At 42.8% G+C, this 22,050-nt stretch overlaps 1 protein-coding gene across 1 annotated transcript in view; it reads right to left on the bottom strand.

The window, feature by feature from the left end:
• Positions 1-22,050, bottom strand: part of DNAH8 (dynein axonemal heavy chain 8) — a 354,390-nt gene that overhangs the window by 99,391 nt on the left and 232,949 nt on the right. Inside the window, exons 69-73 of the mRNA XM_075204457.1 lie at positions 17,079-17,246; positions 16,567-16,782; positions 13,275-13,412; positions 10,816-10,940; positions 4,210-4,381 (exon numbers count right to left, since the gene is read on the bottom strand). Of these exons, the coding sequence (XP_075060558.1) occupies positions 4,210-4,381; positions 10,816-10,940; positions 13,275-13,412; positions 16,567-16,782; positions 17,079-17,246 (819 nt within the window). The remainder of the gene's footprint in view (positions 1-4,209; positions 4,382-10,815; positions 10,941-13,274; positions 13,413-16,566; positions 16,783-17,078; positions 17,247-22,050) is intronic.

The following is a 22,050-nucleotide window of genomic DNA, read 5'->3' as shown; positions in this document are numbered from 1 at the left end:
GTTAGCTTATTATGACTATTCCATAGAACCCTATTTGGATTGATATCTGCAAGTGATTCAATGAGACAATTGGAACATATTTAACCTTGAATATCTGCTTCTAATCTGGATTCAGCTGTGTTGTTCGGGCAATTTCTCATCGTGACCCCGCTACTCCATTGAAGTTTCAAATAGTGGATACTTTCCGCTGCTAATTGCCAGTTAGTTTCACCATGCCATATATACGCATGGATTATATAAATGCTAGGAGCATTTTTTCAGTGAGGACACAGTCTGCACCACGGGTCTATCTGTGACACTGTCAGGCGCCGTCTCCGCACTGACACTTGGTGCAGGAGACGGACGCCTGCACCTTCTCAGCAACCATGTCCTGTTGCCTAGCAGCAGGACGCTATCTCTGCAGCCAGCATGTCTTACCACCAAAATCTTCCTAACCCTATCAGGAGGCACCTTAGGGTATATAAGCAGCCTCTGACACATGTTTAGTGCCAGAGTATTTGGTCTTCAGCCTTGCTCCAGCGTTTGTTCCTGTGTTGCTATTTGGATTCTGACCCCGGCTTGTTTCTGACTTCTCCTTTGGTTCATGATTCTGGCTTTGAGTGATATTTGGTACTGACCCGGCTTCCTGACCATTCTCCTGCTTCTGATTTGGCTATATCCATTCCTCAGGTTTTGACCCGGCTTGTTGACTACTCTTCCATCCTGCATCCTGGTGGGCTGCCACCGCTGCCTCAATTGTTACCTCACCAGCTGACTGATACTGAGGGCCACGACCTGCACGTCCCTTGCAGCAAAAGTCCATACCTCCTTGCGGGGGTTCCTGGCGAAAACCAGGGGTGTGTTAGACTCCGCGCCTCAGTACTCAGTAGCGCCAACTGCTGGCAGGTATCATCAATTCCACCAAGTGATTCTGACAGACACAAAGGTCTATTTGCATCGGATATCAGCACAATAGGGATCCGAGTGAATTTATCAGCAGGACAGGTAAGCACTGCTGGCCGGTTCTTTCTGAGTGGCCCCAGCTACTATGCATATCTTTGCATATTACCGTCCATATACATATTTCTGATAACTGCTCCTGCCACACATAATTACCATCAGACTGCCTTTTTTGGACAGGGAGCCTTGGAAGTTTCCTCAAAATACTATCAATTTCTGGAGAAGTTTGTATTTAATATATCCACTTCCTGTGGTATATGTTTTTATCAATTGGATTCATTCATTCAGATTTTTCGATGTCTGGTTAGATATATCTACCCATTTTTTGTTTGGGAAAAAGACTGTTGCTACTTTGTTCAAACTGAATGCCTTTGTCTGTGGGCCCACAGTGATATATTAACAAAGATTTTCTAGATATACATATATTTGTAGCATTTTATCCTATTTATTTATATATCACCCAGACTGTTTATATTTGTTTATATATGGTATTTTTATAGGGTTTTTTAGCCTTGATTCTCAATATATTCGAACATATATGTAATTTATTTGTATTTGATATAATAAACATTATTACGTTTATCTTCTGACTGTGTGAGACCATCCTTTGCTTCAGTCTCCAAGATTTATCATTTATAGACAGTTTTAGTGCTGCATTTTTCTTTTGTGTTGTGCTTTTGCATGTGAGGAGGGTTGCAGCCTCCTATGCAGCCGCTATAATTATTAATATTTATAAAAATTTGGGTGCCAAGAGAAGGTTTTCTTTTTTGTTCCTGTCTGTTCATAATAATCATACACTGTAAGTCAAAGAGAAAAAGAATATGTTCTGTATGGGGCACTCAGTAAGGTAGTTGTATCCAGATTTCCAAATCATACTCCTACAGACATTTGTGACTAACAGTAACCTCTGATGTAAAATTCACGACACCTCCATTGTGAGAGTCTATGGCTATATCACTAAATAATGATATCATAGAATATGTGGGAACAAAATCTCTTTGCTGTTGTCAAGCTCGGAGAGCCGCTGGACTAGGATGCTCAAGCCACCAACTGGTATTAGCGCCACTTAACTAGGAGGTGCGGAGTCTAACGTAACCCTGGTGTTCACCAGGGACCCCTGCAAGGAGGTTTGGGGTTGACTGCAAGAGGTACGCAGGGCGTGGTCCACCTAGACAGGATAAAACCAAATGGAGATGACAATACAGAAGGGTAATCCACAGAAAAACCAGACAGGCCAAGATCAAGGGTCACAAGAAATCCAGGAGAATAGTCAGCAAACCGGAGTCAACAACAGGGGTAGAAGGCAGGAACCAGAGGAGGAGTCAGAGAAAGCTGGGTCAAAGCCAAATAAGGGCAGGAACAATAGCAACAGCTGGAGAACAGGGGACCTGATACTCTGACACCCTAATGGCGCCAAAGTAGGATTAAAATAGAGACTGCTGTAGGTTCATTGGCTGAAAGCAGGGGCAGTCAGACACGCTGACCGCCAGAACAGGAGCGTGTCACGTTGCCTAACAACGGGCGGACAGAGCGCATGCGCCCAACAGAGCGGAGACGGCCGGGGACACTGCGTGCCTGTTGTCTAGCAATAGGACGCCCCGGCCAGATCTGTCAGGCGACCATCCCCACTTCATGGAGAAACAGCAGGGACGGCACCTTACAGTACCCCCCTCCCCTTCTCTCCCCTAAATAAGGATTGCTATTGTCAGGAAACACAGCAAGAAGCAAGAAGCGAGGAGCATGGAGGTCGACTTCATCCACTCAGGATCTCTCCTCGGGGCCATAGCCCTTCCAGTGTACAAGGAACTGGGTCTTGCCACTCAGACAACGAACCAAGATTCTTTCAACCTCATATTCCTCTCCTTGAAAAGTCTTGAACGGAGAGGTGTGACAGGCTCCTTGAAGAACTTGTTGAGAACCAGAGGCTTCAGTAACGAGATGTGGAAGGTGTTATGGATCTTGAGAGAAGACGGAAAGGAAATTTTGTAAGAGACAGGGTTGATAACTTGCAAAATGGAAAAGGGACCAATAAAGTGTGGAGCTAATTTCATTGAAGGAACACAAAGTCTGAGGTTGCGAGTGGATAACCATACACAATCTCCAACCATTAATACAGGAAAGTTCCTACGATGACGATCAGCAGCGCCTTTATAACGCAGGGAGGCCTTGCTTGGGTCTGGGACCAGATTTGAGACATGTTACGTGTTAGAGAGTCTGCAGTCGAAACGGATGAGATAGGAATCTCATGTAAAGAAGAGGGTACCGGATGTCTGCCATAGACAGTAAGAAATGGAGAGAAACCTGTGGAAGAATGCACTAGATTATTGTGTGCAAACTCTGCCCAGCAGAGAAGATCACTCCAAGAGGACTGATGTTCAGATGAGAAGCATCGCAAAAAACATTCTAGGTCCTGATTAACACGTTCGGTCTGTCCGTTCGTCTGGGATGATATCCAGAGGAGAATTTGAGATTGACTCCAAGGTTCCCACAAAAAGCTCTCCACAATTTTGTCACAAATTGAACTCCATGATCCGAGATAATTTCATGTGGTCAGCCGTGGAGACAGAAGATGTTCCTCAGAAATAGCTTTGCAAGTTCAGAGGCCGATGGTAGTCCTTTACACGGTGTGAAATTATCCATTTTAGAAAATCTATCTACAACAACCCAGATAGATTTGTAGCCATGACTTTGGGGTAAATCAGTAATGAAGTCCATGGTGACACTGGTCAAGGGGGAGTCTGGGATTGGAAGAGGGAGAAGAAGACCAGGAGGACATTGTCTGAGAACCTTGTGACGTGCATGTGCTGCAAGCCTGTACAAACTTACGGACATCAGAACCAAGAGAGGGCACCCAATAGTATCTGGAGAGAAAAGCAACAGTCTGCTTGTAGCCCAAATGACCCGCAAATTTGGAATCGTGAGCCCAACTTAAAAGTTTGGAATGAAGATGAGGTCTCACAAAAGTGCGTCCAGGAGGAGACTTCACCAAAAAGTTGGTTATGGCCACTACTTGAACAGGATTGAGGATTGGATTAGTGTCTGGATGCCCCAGGGAGTCGAAATTATGAAAGGATTTAGACAATGCAGCAGCTCTGATATTCTTAGAACTGGATATAATGCATATAATCTGTGAAATAAAGGTGAAAGTTATATTCCCTGCCAAGTGACTGTATATTTTTCATATAGTCCAACCCACGTTGTACAACTATAGTGAAAGTAGTACATTGGAAAGCCAAATAAAAACAATGAAAAATATAATGTTATACTTACAGTTGACTGGTCCACAAACATTGAAACTATATTCAAGTTTTCCGAAAATGGAATTTTCCTATTTTTTATTTCCATTTCCCATAAATCTTTGAGAAAAATATTCCTAAATATTTGATTAAATGGTCCACAGTATGACAGGAAAGCAGTCACTAGCAGGACATCACCAACAAGCCTGAAAACATAAAACGCCAACTTGAAAGCCAGTAAATACAATGCCTGCAAACAATGTGATTATGTAGCATTTACTTATATAGCATCACATTGTGCAGTTAGTACAATTGATAGATCTGGCTACACAGCAGGTTGTGTCTAGGTGTTTGGATAGAATATAATGAAGGTAAGTAAGGCTTATAGTATCCAAGTTCTGCAGTAATGAGTCATACAGATGGAACACGATAAAAATCAGCATTTTCACTGAAGTATAATGTTATGAGTGAAGTTAATGTAGCATGACCTGGTGCACTACTCACTTTGGAAATTGATGGATTATGCCAAATGGTTGCATCTTACTGCTCTAGCAGGTCAGTGGTTGAAAACGTATTGAACAGACGGTTTAATTACTGTATATTACCTCTGGCAACAGCAGCAAGGTGTAAATATGGAGCAATATTGTGGTGCAATTACAATGTAATATCAGCTAATTTTGCAGTTTAATAAGAAGGTTTTTGTGACTTTGCAGTGCAAAACAGTGATGCCTCAAATTAAAAAAAAATAAGATTTTTACTCACTGTAAAATCCATTTCTCTTGGAGTATAGTAGTGGGACCAGGAGTCTTGTCACTTTAACAACTTGTTGATTTGCAGTCTCCTCCCCTACTATGCCCCTCCTCCACTACAGCCTTTTCAGTTTGACTAACCAAGAGTGAGAGGAGAAGTAGAGAACCCACAGAGTTACCATCAAACAAATAACCTTCACACACAGAACTATATACAGAGCAAGGGAGGGTGCGCAGTGTCCCCCAATGGAGTCAGAGAAATGGATTTTACGGTGAGTAAAAATCTTATTTTCTCTTTCCTGCCATTGGGGACACTGCGAGACCTTGGGAATATACCAAAGCTTCCTCAAGGGTGAGAGTGCTCTGGCACCGCTGCGTGCATAATTCTACGGCAAAAGCTTGCATCAGCCGATGCGAAGCTTTGTAATCTGTAAAACTTTGTGAAAGTGTGGACAAAAGACCACATCGCTGCCCTACACAACTGTTCCGCCGACACTCCGTGGCGCGGCGTCCAAGAAGTTTCTACTGCTCTGGTAGAATGTGCTCTTAAATTGGGCGGGACGGGCTGAGAAGCCACTATGTAGGCCTCTCGAATAATAGAGGTAATCCAGCGAGCAGTAGACTGTTTTGACGCAGGCCACCCCCTCTTATTCACTTCATAAAGGACAAAGAGGTGCCTGGTTTTTCTAACAGAGGCCGTGCGGTCCACATAACACTGAAGTGCCTGTACCACATCCAGCAACCTCAAGGATTCCTCCTGAGAGGACTGGGAAGGATGGAACGCTGGAACAACAATTTTCTGCTGTAAATGAAATCTGGAAACCACCTTCGGGCAAAACCAGGCTTGGTCCGAAGTACCGCGTCCTGTCCGCATGAAAAATGAGAAAAGGGGAATTGCAGGGGAATCGCAGCAAAGCGCTCCTAATTCCGTCACCCTGCGAGCTGACGCAAGGTCCAAGAGAAATGCTGTCTTCCAAGTAAGATGATGTAAACCCGCCAAGTGTAATGGTTCAAACGGTGGCTTGGCCAGTGCATGAAGCACCAAATTGAGATCCCAGGGCTCCACTGGGTGACAGAAAGGAGCTTGGACATGAAGAACTCCTTGAAGTAAAACTTGAATATCTCTATAGGTTATAAGCTTAAGTTGAAAATAAACTGAATGCGCTGATATCTATGCCTTCAGAGATCCTAAGCGAAGATCTTTTTGTAGCCCTACTTGTAAGAAGGCTAACAGACGGGGGAGAACAAATCTTGAAGTGTGAAATTTTTGAGTCTCACACCACTGGATATAAGTCCTCCAGACCCTATGATAAATGGCTGCAGACGAAGCCTTTCTAGCTTTGATCATGGTGGAAACGACCTCTTGAGAGAACCCTCTAGCCTTAAGGATTAGGATTAGGGTCCCTAACTAGAAGATCTGGTCGCATGGGGAACCTGAAGGGAGATGCTGCTGCCAGTCCCAGAAGATCTGTGAACCACGCTCTGCGTGGCAAATACGGGGCTATCACGATTGCGGGAACCCGCTCTCTCTTGAGCTTCTTGACAACCCAAGGTAACATAGGAATCGGATGAAATATGTACACCATTTGGAACTGTCATGGGACCGACATTGTATCCGTGAACCTCGCTTGTGGGTCTCGCGCCTTTGATCCATATACCGGGAGCTGATGGTTTAATCTGGACGCCATCAGATCGATGTCCAGTACTCCCCAGCATTCCAACATGAGGGTGAAAACTTGCTTGTTCAGAGTCCATTCGCCCGGATGGACAGTTTGTCTGCCTAGAAAATCTGCCTCCCAATTTTCCACCCCCGGAATGTAATTTGCCACAATTATGGGAACATGCTGCTTTGCCAATGATAAAATTCGAGTCACTTCTCGCATGGCAGCTGCGCTGCGAGTGCCGCCCTGGTGATTTATGTAGGCTACTGTGGTGGCATTGTCCGATTGAATCTGTAGGGGTTTCCCTGAGAGGAACCCTTGTGCTCTTGTTAGAGTCAAGTAAACTGCTCTGAGCTCCATAATGTTTATTGGAAGCAAGGCTTCTTGGGAGGACCAGAGACCCTGAAACCTCAGAGGTTCTGAAACGCCTCCCCATCCTACCAGACTTGCGTCTGTCGTGACCTGGGTCCATGCCCAGGACTGTAGAGACTGTCCTTTTTCCAGGTTGTCCCTGGATAACCACCAAGCTAGAGATACCCGAGTCTGAGTGGACAGGCGAATTAACTGTTTGTCCAGATGATTTTGAGATTCTGACCATTTCAGATAATTTCCCTCTGAAGCGAGCATGAATGGAACTGCGCATAAGCTACTGCTTCGAATACCGAAACCATCGTTCCCAGGAGCTTCATGCAACTGAGGATATATACTTTCTCCCTCGTCAGAAGAGACCTGACCTTTAGACCAGGCCTGTCCAACCTGCGGCCCTCCAGGTGTTGTGAAACTACAAGCCCTAGCATGCTTTGCTGGTAGACAACCAGTTGATAGCTGGAAGGGCATGCTGGGACTTGTAGTTTCACAACATCTGGAAGGCCGCAGGTTGGACAGGCCTGCTTTAGACGAAGGGAAAGCACCTTCTCCTCCAGGAGATATATTCTCTGGGTCTGTGTGTTGAACATGAGGCCCAAGAAACGCATCTGCTGCGCTGGAGATAGCGAAGACTTGGGAACATTCAGTACCCAACAGTGAGCCTGAAGAAACTGCATTGCAATCTGAATGTGTGGAGATAGGAGCAATGCAGACGGAGCCTTCAGTAGAAGGTCATCCAGATAGGGAATAATAGTTATTCCCTTCTGTCGTAAAAGCCCCGCCATGATTGTCATTATCTTGGTGAATACCCGGGGAGCAGTTGCCAGGTCGAAAGGGAGGGTCCTGAACTGGAAATGGGATCTCCCCACCGCAAACCGGAGCAGACACTTGTGTTTCTTCCATAACGGGACATGCAGATAGGCATCCTTGATGTCTATCTAGGCAAGGAATTCCCCCTGTTCTTTTCCAGCAATAACTGATCTCAGAGATTCCATTCGAAATTTCTGAATCTTTAGATGCTTGTTTAGTAACCGAAGATTCAGGATTGGCCAGAAGGTAGCATCCAGCTTTGGTACAAGAAAGAGGTTGGAGTAGAACCCCCGCCTTCTCTCCTGAATTGGGACTTGAGTTATTACTTCTGCAAACAGAAGTTTTGGATGGCCTCTTGAAGCGCATTGCGCTTAACAGGTCACAGCAGAAGGGGCGTGGTGAAAAATCTTAGGGAGAAAAACTGAGCTATGTCTATGACATAGCCTCTGAATACAATCTCCCGAATCCAGAGATCCATGGTGGATGACCACCACTGGTCTCTGAACCAACGCTAACGGGCCCCTACCTGCGTTTCCCTGGACGAGGGTCTGTCAAGCAGTTGTCTTGTCTGCTGGTCGCGAGGACCCACGGCTAGCGGGACCTCTGTCCCCTCTGCCTCTGTTAAACGCTCCCCTGGGAGCCGAGTACTGGGCTCTTGGAGCTGAAGTCCTGACTCGGGCGAAACTCCGAAAGGAGCGAAACCTACCTAGCCGAGGGTCTATTGTTTACTGTGGGAAGGGAGGAACCTTTATCTCCGGTAGCTTCCTGTTCTCTAGCTCTGAGCCAAACAAAGTTACAGCTCTTTTGGAATCCGAATCCACTGACCACAACCTTAACCATAGACTACGGCAGACTGCAATAACCAGTGCCGATGCTTTTGCATTGACAGACACGGCATCCATAGCTGCATTAGCAGCATATTCAGAAGTTTCTAGAACACGTTCTGCTAATGTTAAAAGCTCTGTACGAGAAATATTTTTCTGTAATCCCCTTACCATCTTCTCTGTCCACAGTTGTATGGCCTTATTAGCTCACGCTTCAGCCATATTACGTTTAAAAAGACTCCCTACCGCTGTATAAGCAGAGCATAGAGCTAAGTCACATTTTTTATCCGTGGGATCCCTAAGGGATATCCGTTCCTGCGTGGGAATAGCCGAGGAAGACCCTAAGCGTGCTACTGGGGTATCTACCCTAGGTAGCAACTCCCACTTAACAGAGTCTTCTGATGGTAGGGGGTAAAGAGACTTGAATCTGCATGGCATCATAAATTGTTTGTTTGGCCTTCTCCAAGCCTCAGCCAACATTTCCAACAATTCAGGAGACTGAAGAAAAGCCGCTAACTGAGCTTTAGACTTCTTAAATAATGAAAAACCTAATTGTGCTGTGGGTTCAGGCTCAGCGAACCCCAAAGTGTGTCTGATTCCTAAAATGAGGCCATTAACATTATGAACTGAGGAAGCCTTCCCTTCAAAGCAAGATTCCTCTTCTGGATCTAAGTTCACCTCCCCTTCCTCCTCTGAAGAGTAATTAGACTCCCTATCTAGGTACAATACCTCATTAGGGATAGTCCTCTTGCCCTTGCAAAGCATAGATAATAGTCTATCCTCTCTGTGGGCACTCTCAGCTTGAGAAGCTGAGGCCTCGTCCGACTGACTATGTGTCAAAGTGCTAGAAGAATGTTCAGGTACCTCTGCGGCCCGTAGCATCACATGTGTGAGTTTCTCCATGACTGAAAACAACGATCTTGCCCAGAGAGGTTCTTCCAAAGCTGTAGACACTGCCTGGGCTGCGTGTTGTCGCACCTAGGTATTAGCAGCAAAGGTTGCACTGAGGGCTTCACGGTCTGTCTGTCCAACAGGTAATTTAGAATTACACTTGGTACAGGTAAAATAGACAGTAGAGCCAGAGTGCCATTTAGATTTATATGTCCCCTTCTCAGACATAATCTCATATATATCTTTTTTTTTTTAATAAGCAGATTAGTAGTTAAATTATTTTAAAATCTGCTGGCTGCTGAGGTAGGAGATTACCTAGTCACTGAACTAGGAAATCCTACAGTAAACACCACTCTCCTTCAAAACACTATAAACGTGCTATATGTGAAAGTTATGAGGTACAAATCACAATAGCAAACATATAACCCTCTCTCACTGGTCTAGGAAGCTAGAAAACTCAGAGAGGAGAGACAGAATCGACAGTTTAGACTTAGCAGCGTGCCTGCTTAATATCTCTGCCCTATAAAATGTCTGCCAGAGCTCTCAGTTCGCAGCAGGAAGTGCTTAGTGGGCGGGTAGAGAAAGGGAAATATCCGTCTGCCACCTCCCCCAGACTAAATAAAAAATATGGTCACCAAATACTCTGCCGGCACACTTTAAAGTGTCCAGGTGTGTGCGCCGCCATTACAGTCGACTCGCCTCCTTATGAGTGCGAGAGCTGCTTTTCCCCCTTTCCGCTCGTTGACAGTGGCTTTCTGGCATATGAATCGGTGCGGGAGGAGAGGCTGCTACAGCTTCCTCCCCCAGCAGTGAGCACTACTGCGGTCAAAAAATATGAGGTAAAATACCTCTTATTACTGACCCTAATGGTCTTTGTATGCCCCAATCTGCTCATCTGTCTAGGGGATGCCGGCATAGGTGCTTAGTAAGAGTGCTAAGCATCTACTTACCAACCGCGGGACCTGGAGTGAGCAGAGCATAAGTCTTTACTCACTCCCCTGGGCCTTGGTTCGAGTCCCGCGAAGCACCTGTAGGAAAGAAAAAAACAAAACCATGAATAATCTATATACTAACACAGTATAGGCAGGAGCCTATACTGAAGTGACCTAACTTCTTAGTCACTTAACAAAAACTGAAGAGGCTGTAGTGGAAGAGGGGCATAGAGACTGCAAATCAACAAGTTGTTAAAGTGACAAAACTCCTGGACCCACTACTATACCCCAAGGTCTCGAAGTGTCCCCCAATGGCAGGAAAGAGAAATATTTTAAAAATATTTTTTTGCTGGTGGAATATTCAGCCCTGTTTGACATATTTGTAGCTGCAATGCTTCAGAATGCACCTGGTAATCTGAGATTTTAATTCCCTGCATGGTTGAGCCCATCTGATCTCCCCACCGAGCTCATGTATAAGGGCTGATTCTGCTTCCATCCTTTTTTTGTAATATTCTACATCCTTGAGGAGGGTCTAAGGAAAGAAAGTATTTTCTTTACAAATATAAATAATATAAACTTTTCTTACATTGCATTTACATTTATGTTTTTGAATTCTTACTGTGGCTTGCAGAGATGTGAACCCTGAACTTTGTGGGAAGCAACTACCTTAGGAGTTTACAGCTCCCTAATATCCAGGAGAGGTCATTTGTCCAATCAGGTGCCACTAAATCCAATAAACACATGTGACCCAGTTTTACATTCTACAGGTAATAATGGCCAAAGAAATAAAAAAACAGGACCATAACGGTGAGAGACATATTAAAAGAATAAAACATGCAGGTGGACTTCATAAGACTATACATATCCATATATTGTGTTTGCTAATTGCATTGGCCATCTTTTTATATTTGACAATTTGTAAAAGGTTAATACAATTATATTCACTTTGTAATGTATGTGTAGTCACAGAGTTTCCTGTAGGTACAGAGTGTGGATCCAGATTTAGCACAGGCATTAATGGGACTGGATCTGTTTTTCTTCTAGGATCAGTATAAACATGTGTACAGATATGAAAAAAGAAATATATAACACGGCACATTATATTTACATGTATATCTCATTAAATTTACAATTATTGACCCTGTTCACAGTATGTAGATGAAGATGGCAGCACTTTCTTTACTCCTCTGATGAAGTTGCACCCATGCAATGAAACGCGTTAGATGTTTTATTTGCTGCTTCATGTTGTATGAGCTCCAGACTTTCCATTAATACCAGAATATCAAGCTCTTTTCTCTACACCCTAACATGTAAGTGATTCCTATGGTAAGACTTTGGGCCTCATTCATTAAGGAAAGTAAAGCAAAATAAAGAAGTAACTTTGCACCTTGGAAAAACCATGTTGCATTAGAGGGGGGGGGGGGGGTACATTTAAAATGTGGGGACAGATTTATAGTTGGATAGGGCATGTCCTAGATCAACTTTAAATTTCAGTGTAACAATAAAGCTATCAAGTATTTGTGTGGAATATGAAAAAACAGCCAGTATTTATTATGCACCCCTTGCATTGTGACATGGTTTGTCCAGGAGAAAATTTACTCCTTTTTTGCCTTACTTTCCTTAATGAATCAGGCCCTTTGTGTTTTTATTTCTACTTACTAATAACACCAAGCTTTTTATACTATCTGCTATATGGCAGACATTTAAACTAACGCTTTTGTGAAAAGACCCTGTTTTCTCCATCAATCTACACATAATCTCTGTTCCTCAATGAAGCTATGTGATGACAAGGGCATTAGATCTTTTCTACAGCCTGTGATGAAGCTTCCACTAAGAAACGTGACCTTATACTAACCATCAGTCTACATCGAAGTCGCTACCGTAGTGAGCACATCTGAGGTTCTGACTGGAGGATGTTGCCGTGATTGTGCCGTGACTGTTATTTTCAAGACACTACATAATGAATTCTATTGGCAAGGTTTTTACTTGCTAAGTAGTGACATTGATTACCTTACTCAAGTGGCTGAATTAGGTTTCATATGTTCTCCAATACATGTCATTACAGCTATAAGTAGAGCCACCTGCACAATCTATTACCAGCTTCTAAAATTGCACCAGTGCTGCATATTGTGATACAGGGTCTTAACACCAAATTTTTATCCTCAGGGAATCTTGATTAGTTATGTCCAACATTACTATTGCTTGACTTCTATTATGTGAGCTCACATTTTGTTATTTTTAATAATCTGTTGATACTTTATCGCTTTTCTCATTATATTTACTAACTTATTCTAGTACCATTCTGACACTTTACATTGATGTCATAATACATCCTGCTCTCAGTCATCTACTATCTACATGTACAGTTAATAGTGATCATCAGAGGTGCAAATTTTATTTTATTTCAGGAATTAGATTAGTTTAAAACGTTTACCATCCAAAAATTCAAAGTTGTCTTTTGGTATTAATCAGACTATCTACTAAAACAACTTTGTTAAAATTCTTCTATTCTAATTACCTTTTGTATGATACAAACTTATATATTTTCTAAAGCAGAAAAACAAACCAGGAAGACACAGAACTGGATATATATTAACTCCTCACTTTCTGGATATCTGCAACTTCTAATCAAACTTGTTCTCACAATCATTTTCTTCTAGGAACCAGATGGCTGTTTACTTGCATCACTGCATGGTGAGTCTGCTCGCTGGTTTTATAGACGGGAACAGGCTGGGGAAGAAATCCCTGATCTTGCTGCCTCAAGACACGAAACAGCCAAACATAAATACTGTATATGAGAGGGAAGAGGCAGCCAGAACTGCAGATGCATTGTGGATGGAGAGAGATAAGCATTCCCAGCACTCACCATTTTCTCTAACACGGCTGCGTCGTAATGTGCCTGTCCCATATCTAGTTGTGCTTGTTTCTGATCCAGCTGGGATTGCACCTTGTATATTTTATTATTAGCAACTTTTAAATGATCAGCTTGCTTGATTAGATCTAACTGGAAAAATTGAGTAGAATAAACTATTCAGATTTTTATATGTAATTGAACAAGGTAAATGTACAGAAAATGTATTTTACTAACATTACCACTTTGTTACATCCTATTATATCTGGTACAATGTGTGACGGCCACACATTGTACCATTTCTTCATTTATTGACTCACTGATGAGGTACTGTGCAGAATAACAAACATTAAGGACTGCAGAGCTAGAAGAACATAAAGGGCAGGCAGCTTATGGCTTACTCCCTGGACAGAATGGGAGGAGAAATGGGGATGTGAGTAAAAGAAACCTTTTCCCTCAAGTTTTTGACTAATGGGTGTTGTAAAAGGATAGTTAGAATAAGGTCCTTTGCTCCTTCTAACTCACACAACTCTATTACCAGCAGAACCCAGGGTATATGTATCCAACACGTTTGCCATTTTCCACATGTGATGTATGGACTATTACAATGGGACGCAGGCACTCGTGCAGAACAGTCTCCTATGTCGGTATACACATGACACCGATCTGCTGAACTGCAAATACCATTATCGGTCGTTTTATATAATTGGAGCCAGTGGACACACAATTTGGCTGTACCTAGCCCCATCCATTTACTATTCACACCTCTTTTATAGTGTCCATGCTCTTGTCACAGAGTTTGATATAGTGGTACTCCTTTATATCTGGATAAATAATGATTCATAGTTCCGTAGTTTATTTAATACTTCCTGGCCTCAGTTAAATTCTCTGCAGCTGGTTTTTCTCAGTTGATTTTCCTTGAGGGTAATTGAAGAAACACTTTGGCAAACACACATATTTGTGCAGAGATTAGCCACCTGCCACCCCTAGGCAAAGGCTTAGTATGCCTAATGCTAAATCCAGCACAGGCTGTTATACATCCTTTCTCCATGAAGCATTCACACTACCTTCTGTCTCATTTTGGTTTCCACCATCTCTCTTCTTCTTGACTACATTTGGTCAAATAACACAAAATCAGAGACTTTGCCCAGTCTTACCTAGCTCATCAACTCCTCTGGGACGTTTTACCCAACCCTGGACTAATTAACAATAAGCCACTAATATCTCTATCAATTTCAATTGATATCTGATACTTTTCTCCATAATTGCTTCATATTTCAACATTGGTTCGTCTCCTTTTATATATATATATATATATATATATATATATATATATATATATACACACATACATGTGTGTGTCATAATACTTGCAGTTTGGGAGGTCTTCACGAACTGACTGGTGAATGGCTGGTACTATCCACCAATCAGAGCTCAGGAAGCTGGCAGCCGTCCTTTACAGCACATCAAGAGACAGTAAGGAACAGCAGGAGGGGTAGGTGTTTCAGTTAGGTTGCTCCAGATATCTGGCGTCTAATTGTTATCACCATAGATATCAGGGTAGGTGGTCTGCATTATAAAGCCACCGGAGATTTTTAGTCAGTTTTTATCACCACAGAGATTAGGGTGGCTGGGGGGGACTACATTATAATGCCACCACAGATCAGGGGGTAAATGTATCAAAGTGCGATTTTGCAACTCCAGCGATTTTCTCGGGAGAGTTGAATCTCGCCGATGTATGAAGCTGAGATTTCATGCAAAATCGCCAGAATTTTGCTTCTGTCAAAATCGCTATTTGCAAAATCGCCAGGGATCAAACTCCCGACTGTTTGCCACTGCAGCTATACAGCTCTCAAATGTATGAAGCTGCGAGTTAGCAAACTCAGGAGAGTTTGCTTCAAAACACGCCAGATACAACACGCTGCTTGATAGCAGCGTGTTGTATAAACACATCACTGTTACACTGCCCTGGCAGTGTTAAAACTGTAAAGAACTTCAATCAACAAGGGGCCCCTTCTGGGCAAAGTGAAGAAGATATTATTCAAGCCATTTTGGAAGTATAAATATTATGGGACCGGGGCAAGCACGGAGCTTTTGGAGAAGAAAGAAGACATCTTTGGTGAGTATTTGGGGTGTTTTTATTTTTAATAAATAGATGTGGTTTAAATGAGGGTGGTTAGTGTATTTATTGTGGGTTTTTTATTTTTAATAAATAGATGTGGTGTTTAATAGGGTGCTGTTGTTTATTTAACATTTTTTTTTGTGGAACTACAGGTCCCAGCAAGCCAGGGATGTCAGGGCATGTTGGCACTTGTGGTTCTCCAAGTGCCAACATGCCCTGGCTGCCGTGGGTATGCTGGTGCTTGTAGTTATACAAGCAGCAGTATGGCCACACTGTTTTTGGCAACCTGGCTGTCTGGGACTTGTAGTTCCACAAAACAAAATGGCGTCAGTTTATTTTTTTTTATTCTTTATCGCCGTATTACCTTACTACCCACAGCCCAGGGGTAGTAGAAAGAGCCCTAGTGCTATCAGCACTGGGCTGGTTCTTTCTAGGGGGGGGGGGCCCGCTCGTTTTTTTCGGCGGACCCCACTCCCTAGGGAATCCTGCCCAGCGCTGAACAGTCTAGGGTTGGTTAGTCATTATGGCAGGGGGGCCCCTGCCGCGCGTCCCCCTGCTACAGTGCTGCCAACCCTGGCTGGTTTGCCTAGTGCTGGTAAAGTGAAAATCGGGGGGACCCCACGCAAAATTTTTCCCCGATTTTCACGGGACCAGCACTAGTCAGGCAGCACTAGGGTTAAGCATGAATAGCCGGGAGACCTCACGCTTTTTTTTTTTTCACTTTTATCTATTCTTTACGGTTTTTACAGCTGCCGGAGCTCCACAGGAGAGTTAGCTAAACTCGGGAGTGTTTACATCGCACAAAATCGCCAGAGATGACCAGCGATTTTGAACATCAGTGTCAAAATCGCAGCTTGATACATTTCAGGTTTTTTTTTTCAAAACTCGCGGGTAAACACCCGCGATTTGCCGCGATTTGAACACGCTGGCAAACTCGCACTTTGATACATTTACACCCAGGTGTCTGTATTTTAAAGTCATCTGGGGTCTGCTTTCTGCCCTACTATATGTTTCCTTTCTTTGATGCCATCTGTATTAAATCAGTACAATAGTGTATTACTTGAAGATAAACTATAATCCACAGACTGAAGTAAGACAGCGTTATGTATCTAATGATCAAGCCCAGGTAACAGTTGCCAGCCAGACCCTGTGTGCAGTATATATAATATGATATGTTACATCTACCTTTATAGGCAATACTTCCTTGTTGACACTATAAAATGATGCCATTGCCTGTGTCCATGAGAGCAGACCAGCCACATTGCTGCAGACCTTCATAGCATTTTCAAATGTGTAATCTTCCATCCGAAAGTAGGGCTGCAGTAGCTGCTCGGTCTCATCATTAATACTGTCCTTTGGAAATTCTTGAAATGACTTGAGGAATCCAGAAGAACTCATGAGCTGTGTAATAAAGGAGATACACAGTGACATATGTGATCACTCGCTGTAAGAAACTATCATGGTTATCCGATGGGAAATAAGGTTATCCTTAAGATCCCATTAAGAGATCTGTAATAAATAGCAGGGAGTCCTAGTCCTGGAGCAATAAACTGTACTCCATCATATCATCCATAACAGGTCACCAATCTGAGGCCCTTAATATATTAGCGGGGCAATGCAATCATTCTAAACAGTGTAAAGTGACAATAGGGTAAGAACAATACATAATCCAGTACAGTGTGATGAGTTAGATTCACCTTAAGGGACTCTCCCCAGGAAGGTTTCCAAGTGCGTTTCTCGGGGTCTCTGGTCACTGGATCAAGCCTTTTTTGAAATAGCAGGAGACAGACATCCATGATTCTCATAAGCAGGAGCGGCGGCTTTGCTAATTTCCGCACTTTAGAAATATCTGTAAATTTGATAGTCTATGAAAAGAAATATTAAGGCAATATCAATAAATGCAATACTTTAATTTACCAAAGCAAAGAACAAGCAGTGTAACAAAACGTTATATTAATCTCTCTTATTGAATAAAAAAGTTAGTTGTGCAAATTAGGATGACGTAAAACAGAACTAGTTCATGCCTGATATACTAAAGACTAGCATAGTTACATGCAAACTGAAATCCTAGTATACAACATTCAGAACACAAAAGCAGCCAAGTTCACTGGTCCAGAACTATCACTGCATCATTCACTCTACCATGCCCAAACTATCATTACTCAAACCTAATCTGCAGTTATTCCACACAATCAGTCCCAGTTTTGGTACATTAAATGGGGCCAGACTTATCAGACAAGGATTGTGACCTTGCCACAAATGGCTGTGATTTGGGCAGATCATTGTGTGTTTTGAGTGGATTGTGTAAGTGGTAGAATTTGCCCTGATTTTCCAAACAGGAATGTTTTCAGGTGTGACAATATAAAGGTGGTTTAGAACCTGCAAAAATAACTGCCTTTTAATTTGTGCTTAGCACATTTCAAGGACTCTACCCTCTTCCAGTTATTTGGAAACATCATCAACATAATCATCACCATTTATTTATATAGCACCAGAGAATTCCGCAGTGCTCTACAATTAATCTCACATTTGCAAGTTGGTGGAAATTCTGCAAATATGCATTGTTGGAAACTCTAAATACATTATTAGAAAGTCCAAACTCTTTCTAGGATACCCCCCCCCCCCCTCCATTCACTGAAATGCTTAATTTCTTTTAGAAAATACTGTTTGTTTTACCTTATTTGTGTCTTTGTAGAATCGAGAGGCAGGTGCCATCAGAAATATCTATCTTTACTATTTGTGTCTCTTTTTTTGGGGCAAACTTTTATTACATTTGTTGTAGAACATCCAGAAATGCTTTGTCCTGAATAAGTGAACCTAGAAGGTGCAAACATGCATCCCAAATATAAGAACGAGGTTAGGATTTACAAACCTCAGCCTAGAAGGAGAATTAAGGTACAGTAAGGGGCGTGTTCATGTGACTGCAGTACAATTAGATGTGGATGCATGCGCAGATAGGAGGTGTATCACTTGCGGATGCTGGAGGGCTAGTGCAACAATACACAAAGACGAGGATGAGAATCAGCAGCACTATCTATATGGTTGTGATTGGCTGATTGTGTTTTCAGCTGATTGTACTTAAATCATTAGCATCATAGCTATATCATATGTGGCCGTCTATTTACATTAGTTAATTGACATTTCCATTTGGACTATTGCAAGAAAGACATTTCCCATTTGATGTTAAAGAGGAAACAACAGATGTTTGTATTTAAATTTTGTTTAATTTGTATTTCATATTTGTATTTAATTACATTTTACATTTAATTGTTAAAACATATTATCTTGTGCATATGACACTTCATTATATAATTATGCTGTGTACAAATGTAGTCCAGGCACTTTAATACTACACACATCTTCAGTCTTAATAGTTAAGCCCAGAAGTGAGGGCCTAACTAGGCGTGACAGCAGAATAAGTTTGAAAAGGGTGTGGACAGAAGACCAACTAGCAGCTATAGCACAGCTGCTCGGCAGAAGCACCATGACCTGCTGACCAAGAAACACAAACTGCTCTAGTTGAATGAGCTTTCAGTCCAACCGGGACAAGTCTAGATGCCCCAATGTAAGCCAAATAAAAAGTGGATGCTATCCAGCGGGCAATAGATTGCTTAGATGCTGGCTAACTGTGCCTCTGTGCATCATACACAATGAATAGTTTATTAGTCTTACAAACCAAAACCGTACAGTCCAAATTGCATTTGAGAGCCTGGACCACATCCAGAAATTGCAAGGAGTCATCAGAATTCAAGGAATTAGGACAAAATGTCAGAACAACAATTTCCTGGTTCAAGTGAAAATGGGAGACCACCTTCGGAACAAAAAACGTTTAATTCGCAGAACCGCCTTGTGGAAGTAAAAAACAGAACACAGTGCCTCCAATTTCAATGGTGATCTACTGATTCCAACTGCTCTAGTAAGCACTCTGAGCACTAAATTGAGATCTAATGGATGTACAAAGGGAGGCTGAACATGAAGAGCCCCCTGGAGTCTATAAACCCTGCATTAACTCCAACTTGCACGGATAAAAGATGCATAGAGATACCAACACCTTTAAAGAGAAAAGCCTAATGTCCTTTTTTAAACCATCCTGCAGGAAGGATAAGAGGCTTGAGGATTTGAACCAAGAGGTGTGACACCACTAACCCTCACACCACTGAATGTAAACCTTTCAAACCTGGTAATAATTTGCTGAAGAAGAAGGCTTTCTACCTTGAATCATAGTCTGTCCCACCTTGTGCGAAAAATCTCTGGCCCAAAGGATCACGGTCGTAAAATCCATGCCATCAAAGCCAGATGACCTAAAGAGTGGCACAGCAGAGCTACCAGAATGGCAGCCACTCATTCTCTTTTTATTTTTTTTAACACCTGCGGGAGCACGGGGATCAGTGGGAACAGGTATACCAGACAGCCTGGGATTCCTGGACTTAGCACAGAACTGGTGGACCTTGAAGCTCTACCTCTGGCTGACCCCAGTGTCGCATTACCTGTGCAAACACTTCCCTGTAAAGGAACTGTCCTCCCAGGTTTATACTGTTTCAGCTGAGGTAGTCGTACTCCCAATTCTTCATCCTTGGAATGAATGAAGCCAATATTCCCAGAATATGACACTCCACCCAGGATTTGATTTGTGTCGTCACCCTCTGGGCCCTGGCACTGTGTGTACCTCCTGATGGTTCAGGTAGACCAACAATGTTGCATTGTTAGATTGGATCCTCAAGGCCTTTTTGGCTAGAACCCCCTGACCGTGAAAGAGTGCCTTGTTTCAGGACATTGATAGGTAATTATAACTCATGGTGAGACCAGAGTCCCTGAGAGTGCAGTCACACGAGATGACCTGTGAAAGAACCCCACCCAGACAGACTAGCATCTGTGGTGATTAGGGTCCACTCTCAGATCTGGAAGGACTGACCTCGACTAGATTGGTCTTTCCCAACCACCAAGCGACCTACTGACACATGGCCCTGGACAAAATGATGATGTGGTTGTCCAGCTGAAGGGTAAATAATTTTCTGAGTAGATATGAGGGCGGGGGTCTGTAGACTTGTAAGTACCGCACTGGGTGGACCCACTTCCTCTTTGAAATCTTCCCCAAAAAGAAGCGGGCTGTCTTCTTATGGAAGTTCCTCTCATTTTCCCAAAGGAATAAAAGAAACAAAACTTTGCACGTTTAGGTTTCGGGGTATTGACAGGAAGAAAACACCTCGTACCACCATTGCCACATTAATGATTCGCTACAATTCAAAACCAAACATAGTGTTACAGTAAAAAGGTAAGGAATCCAGTGTTCGCTTAGATTGTCTAATGTTGCAGGGGACACCTTAGTCCCTTTCTTTGATATGGTGGTAAAAAATGAGAGTAAACACAGATATACACCAGAGAAAGAAAATAGCAATGTGAAACCAAACCTATTATATCACCCAGCAGTGCTATAATAAAGTATAATTTTAGTGGAGAAAAAGGTCCACAAAAGATCTACAAACATTCTAAGAGCTAGATTTACTAAACTGCGGGTTTGTAAAAGTGGAGATGTGGCCTATAGCAACCAATCAGATTCTAGTTTTCATTTATTTAGTACATTCAACAAAATGACAGCTAGAATCTGATTGGTTGCTATAGGCAACATCTCCACTTTTTTAAATCCACAGTTTAGTAAATATATCCCTAGGTGTTTAAACTAGCATCCTGAGGCATTGCTGCAGCACAAGAGAAGACAGATCCTGACACCCAGATTGTTGACACGCTGCTTCTGCCAGAGACAACGAGCCAACCGAGGAAAGACCGAGAACCTATACAAGTGAGCAAACTGTGAGTAATGGCTTGCCTGAACAGATAAGGTGAGGATGGACATACCACTGCTGATAATCCTGCTGTTCATGACACCTGGACTTGGCAATGGTGACTTTAGTCAGGGTGATTTTTGTGGAGTGGAGGGGTGGAAGCTAAAATGAAGTGGGTCAAGGAGGGAGTTTATAGGGAGTTTTTGGATTGGATTACATTAAATCTCCAGACAACAAAAAACTGAAGTCTAACAGTCTGCTCCTTTGACTTCCCATGAATTGTACCCATAGAGAGGGAGGAGATGGTGTTTTCACTTTCTAGCTAAAACCGTGCTTGCCTATTTTCATAACTTTACTGCAGTGATGCAGTTGAAAGTTATGAAAAAAAAGGAGGGTGACACCTTTCGCATAATCAAGTGGACGGGGCAAGTTGTTTGACAACATCATATGGGTCACCATGACCCTGCTTAGTCAGTGTTCACGGGGTGGGTTTTATTACGCGATTGTTATCATCACTTCACTTCCCTGCCCACCTTGCAGACACGGAAAACTTCTTGCAGAACTGTCTGCTCCCTGGGAGACCAGGAGGCATCCTCCTTATTGGGGTCTCCCTGACTTTCCAAGAGAGTAGAGAGTAAGCAACTGTGGCTAAATCTCCTGTGGACTGACCTTCATATTCCTACATAAATTCCCCATATACCTCCCGCCACTAAGGGATGTACAAGTCGCAAACCTTTGGCTCTTCCTAGTCTACTCGTGTCTCCTTCCATCTGAGTTCTGCCTACTGTAGCTCCACAAGCTTTTTGAAAACAATAAAACACTTGTTTTTTATTGTTTAATATGGACTAGAGTGATACAAGCTGATTGCTGGTTGATGGCTATGAGATGC

This window comes from Mixophyes fleayi, chromosome 3, assembly GCF_038048845.1.
Source record: "Mixophyes fleayi isolate aMixFle1 chromosome 3, aMixFle1.hap1, whole genome shotgun sequence".
Lineage (NCBI taxonomy): Eukaryota > Metazoa > Chordata > Amphibia > Anura > Limnodynastidae > Mixophyes > Mixophyes fleayi.
This window is presented reverse-complemented; position numbering and strand designations above follow the sequence as displayed.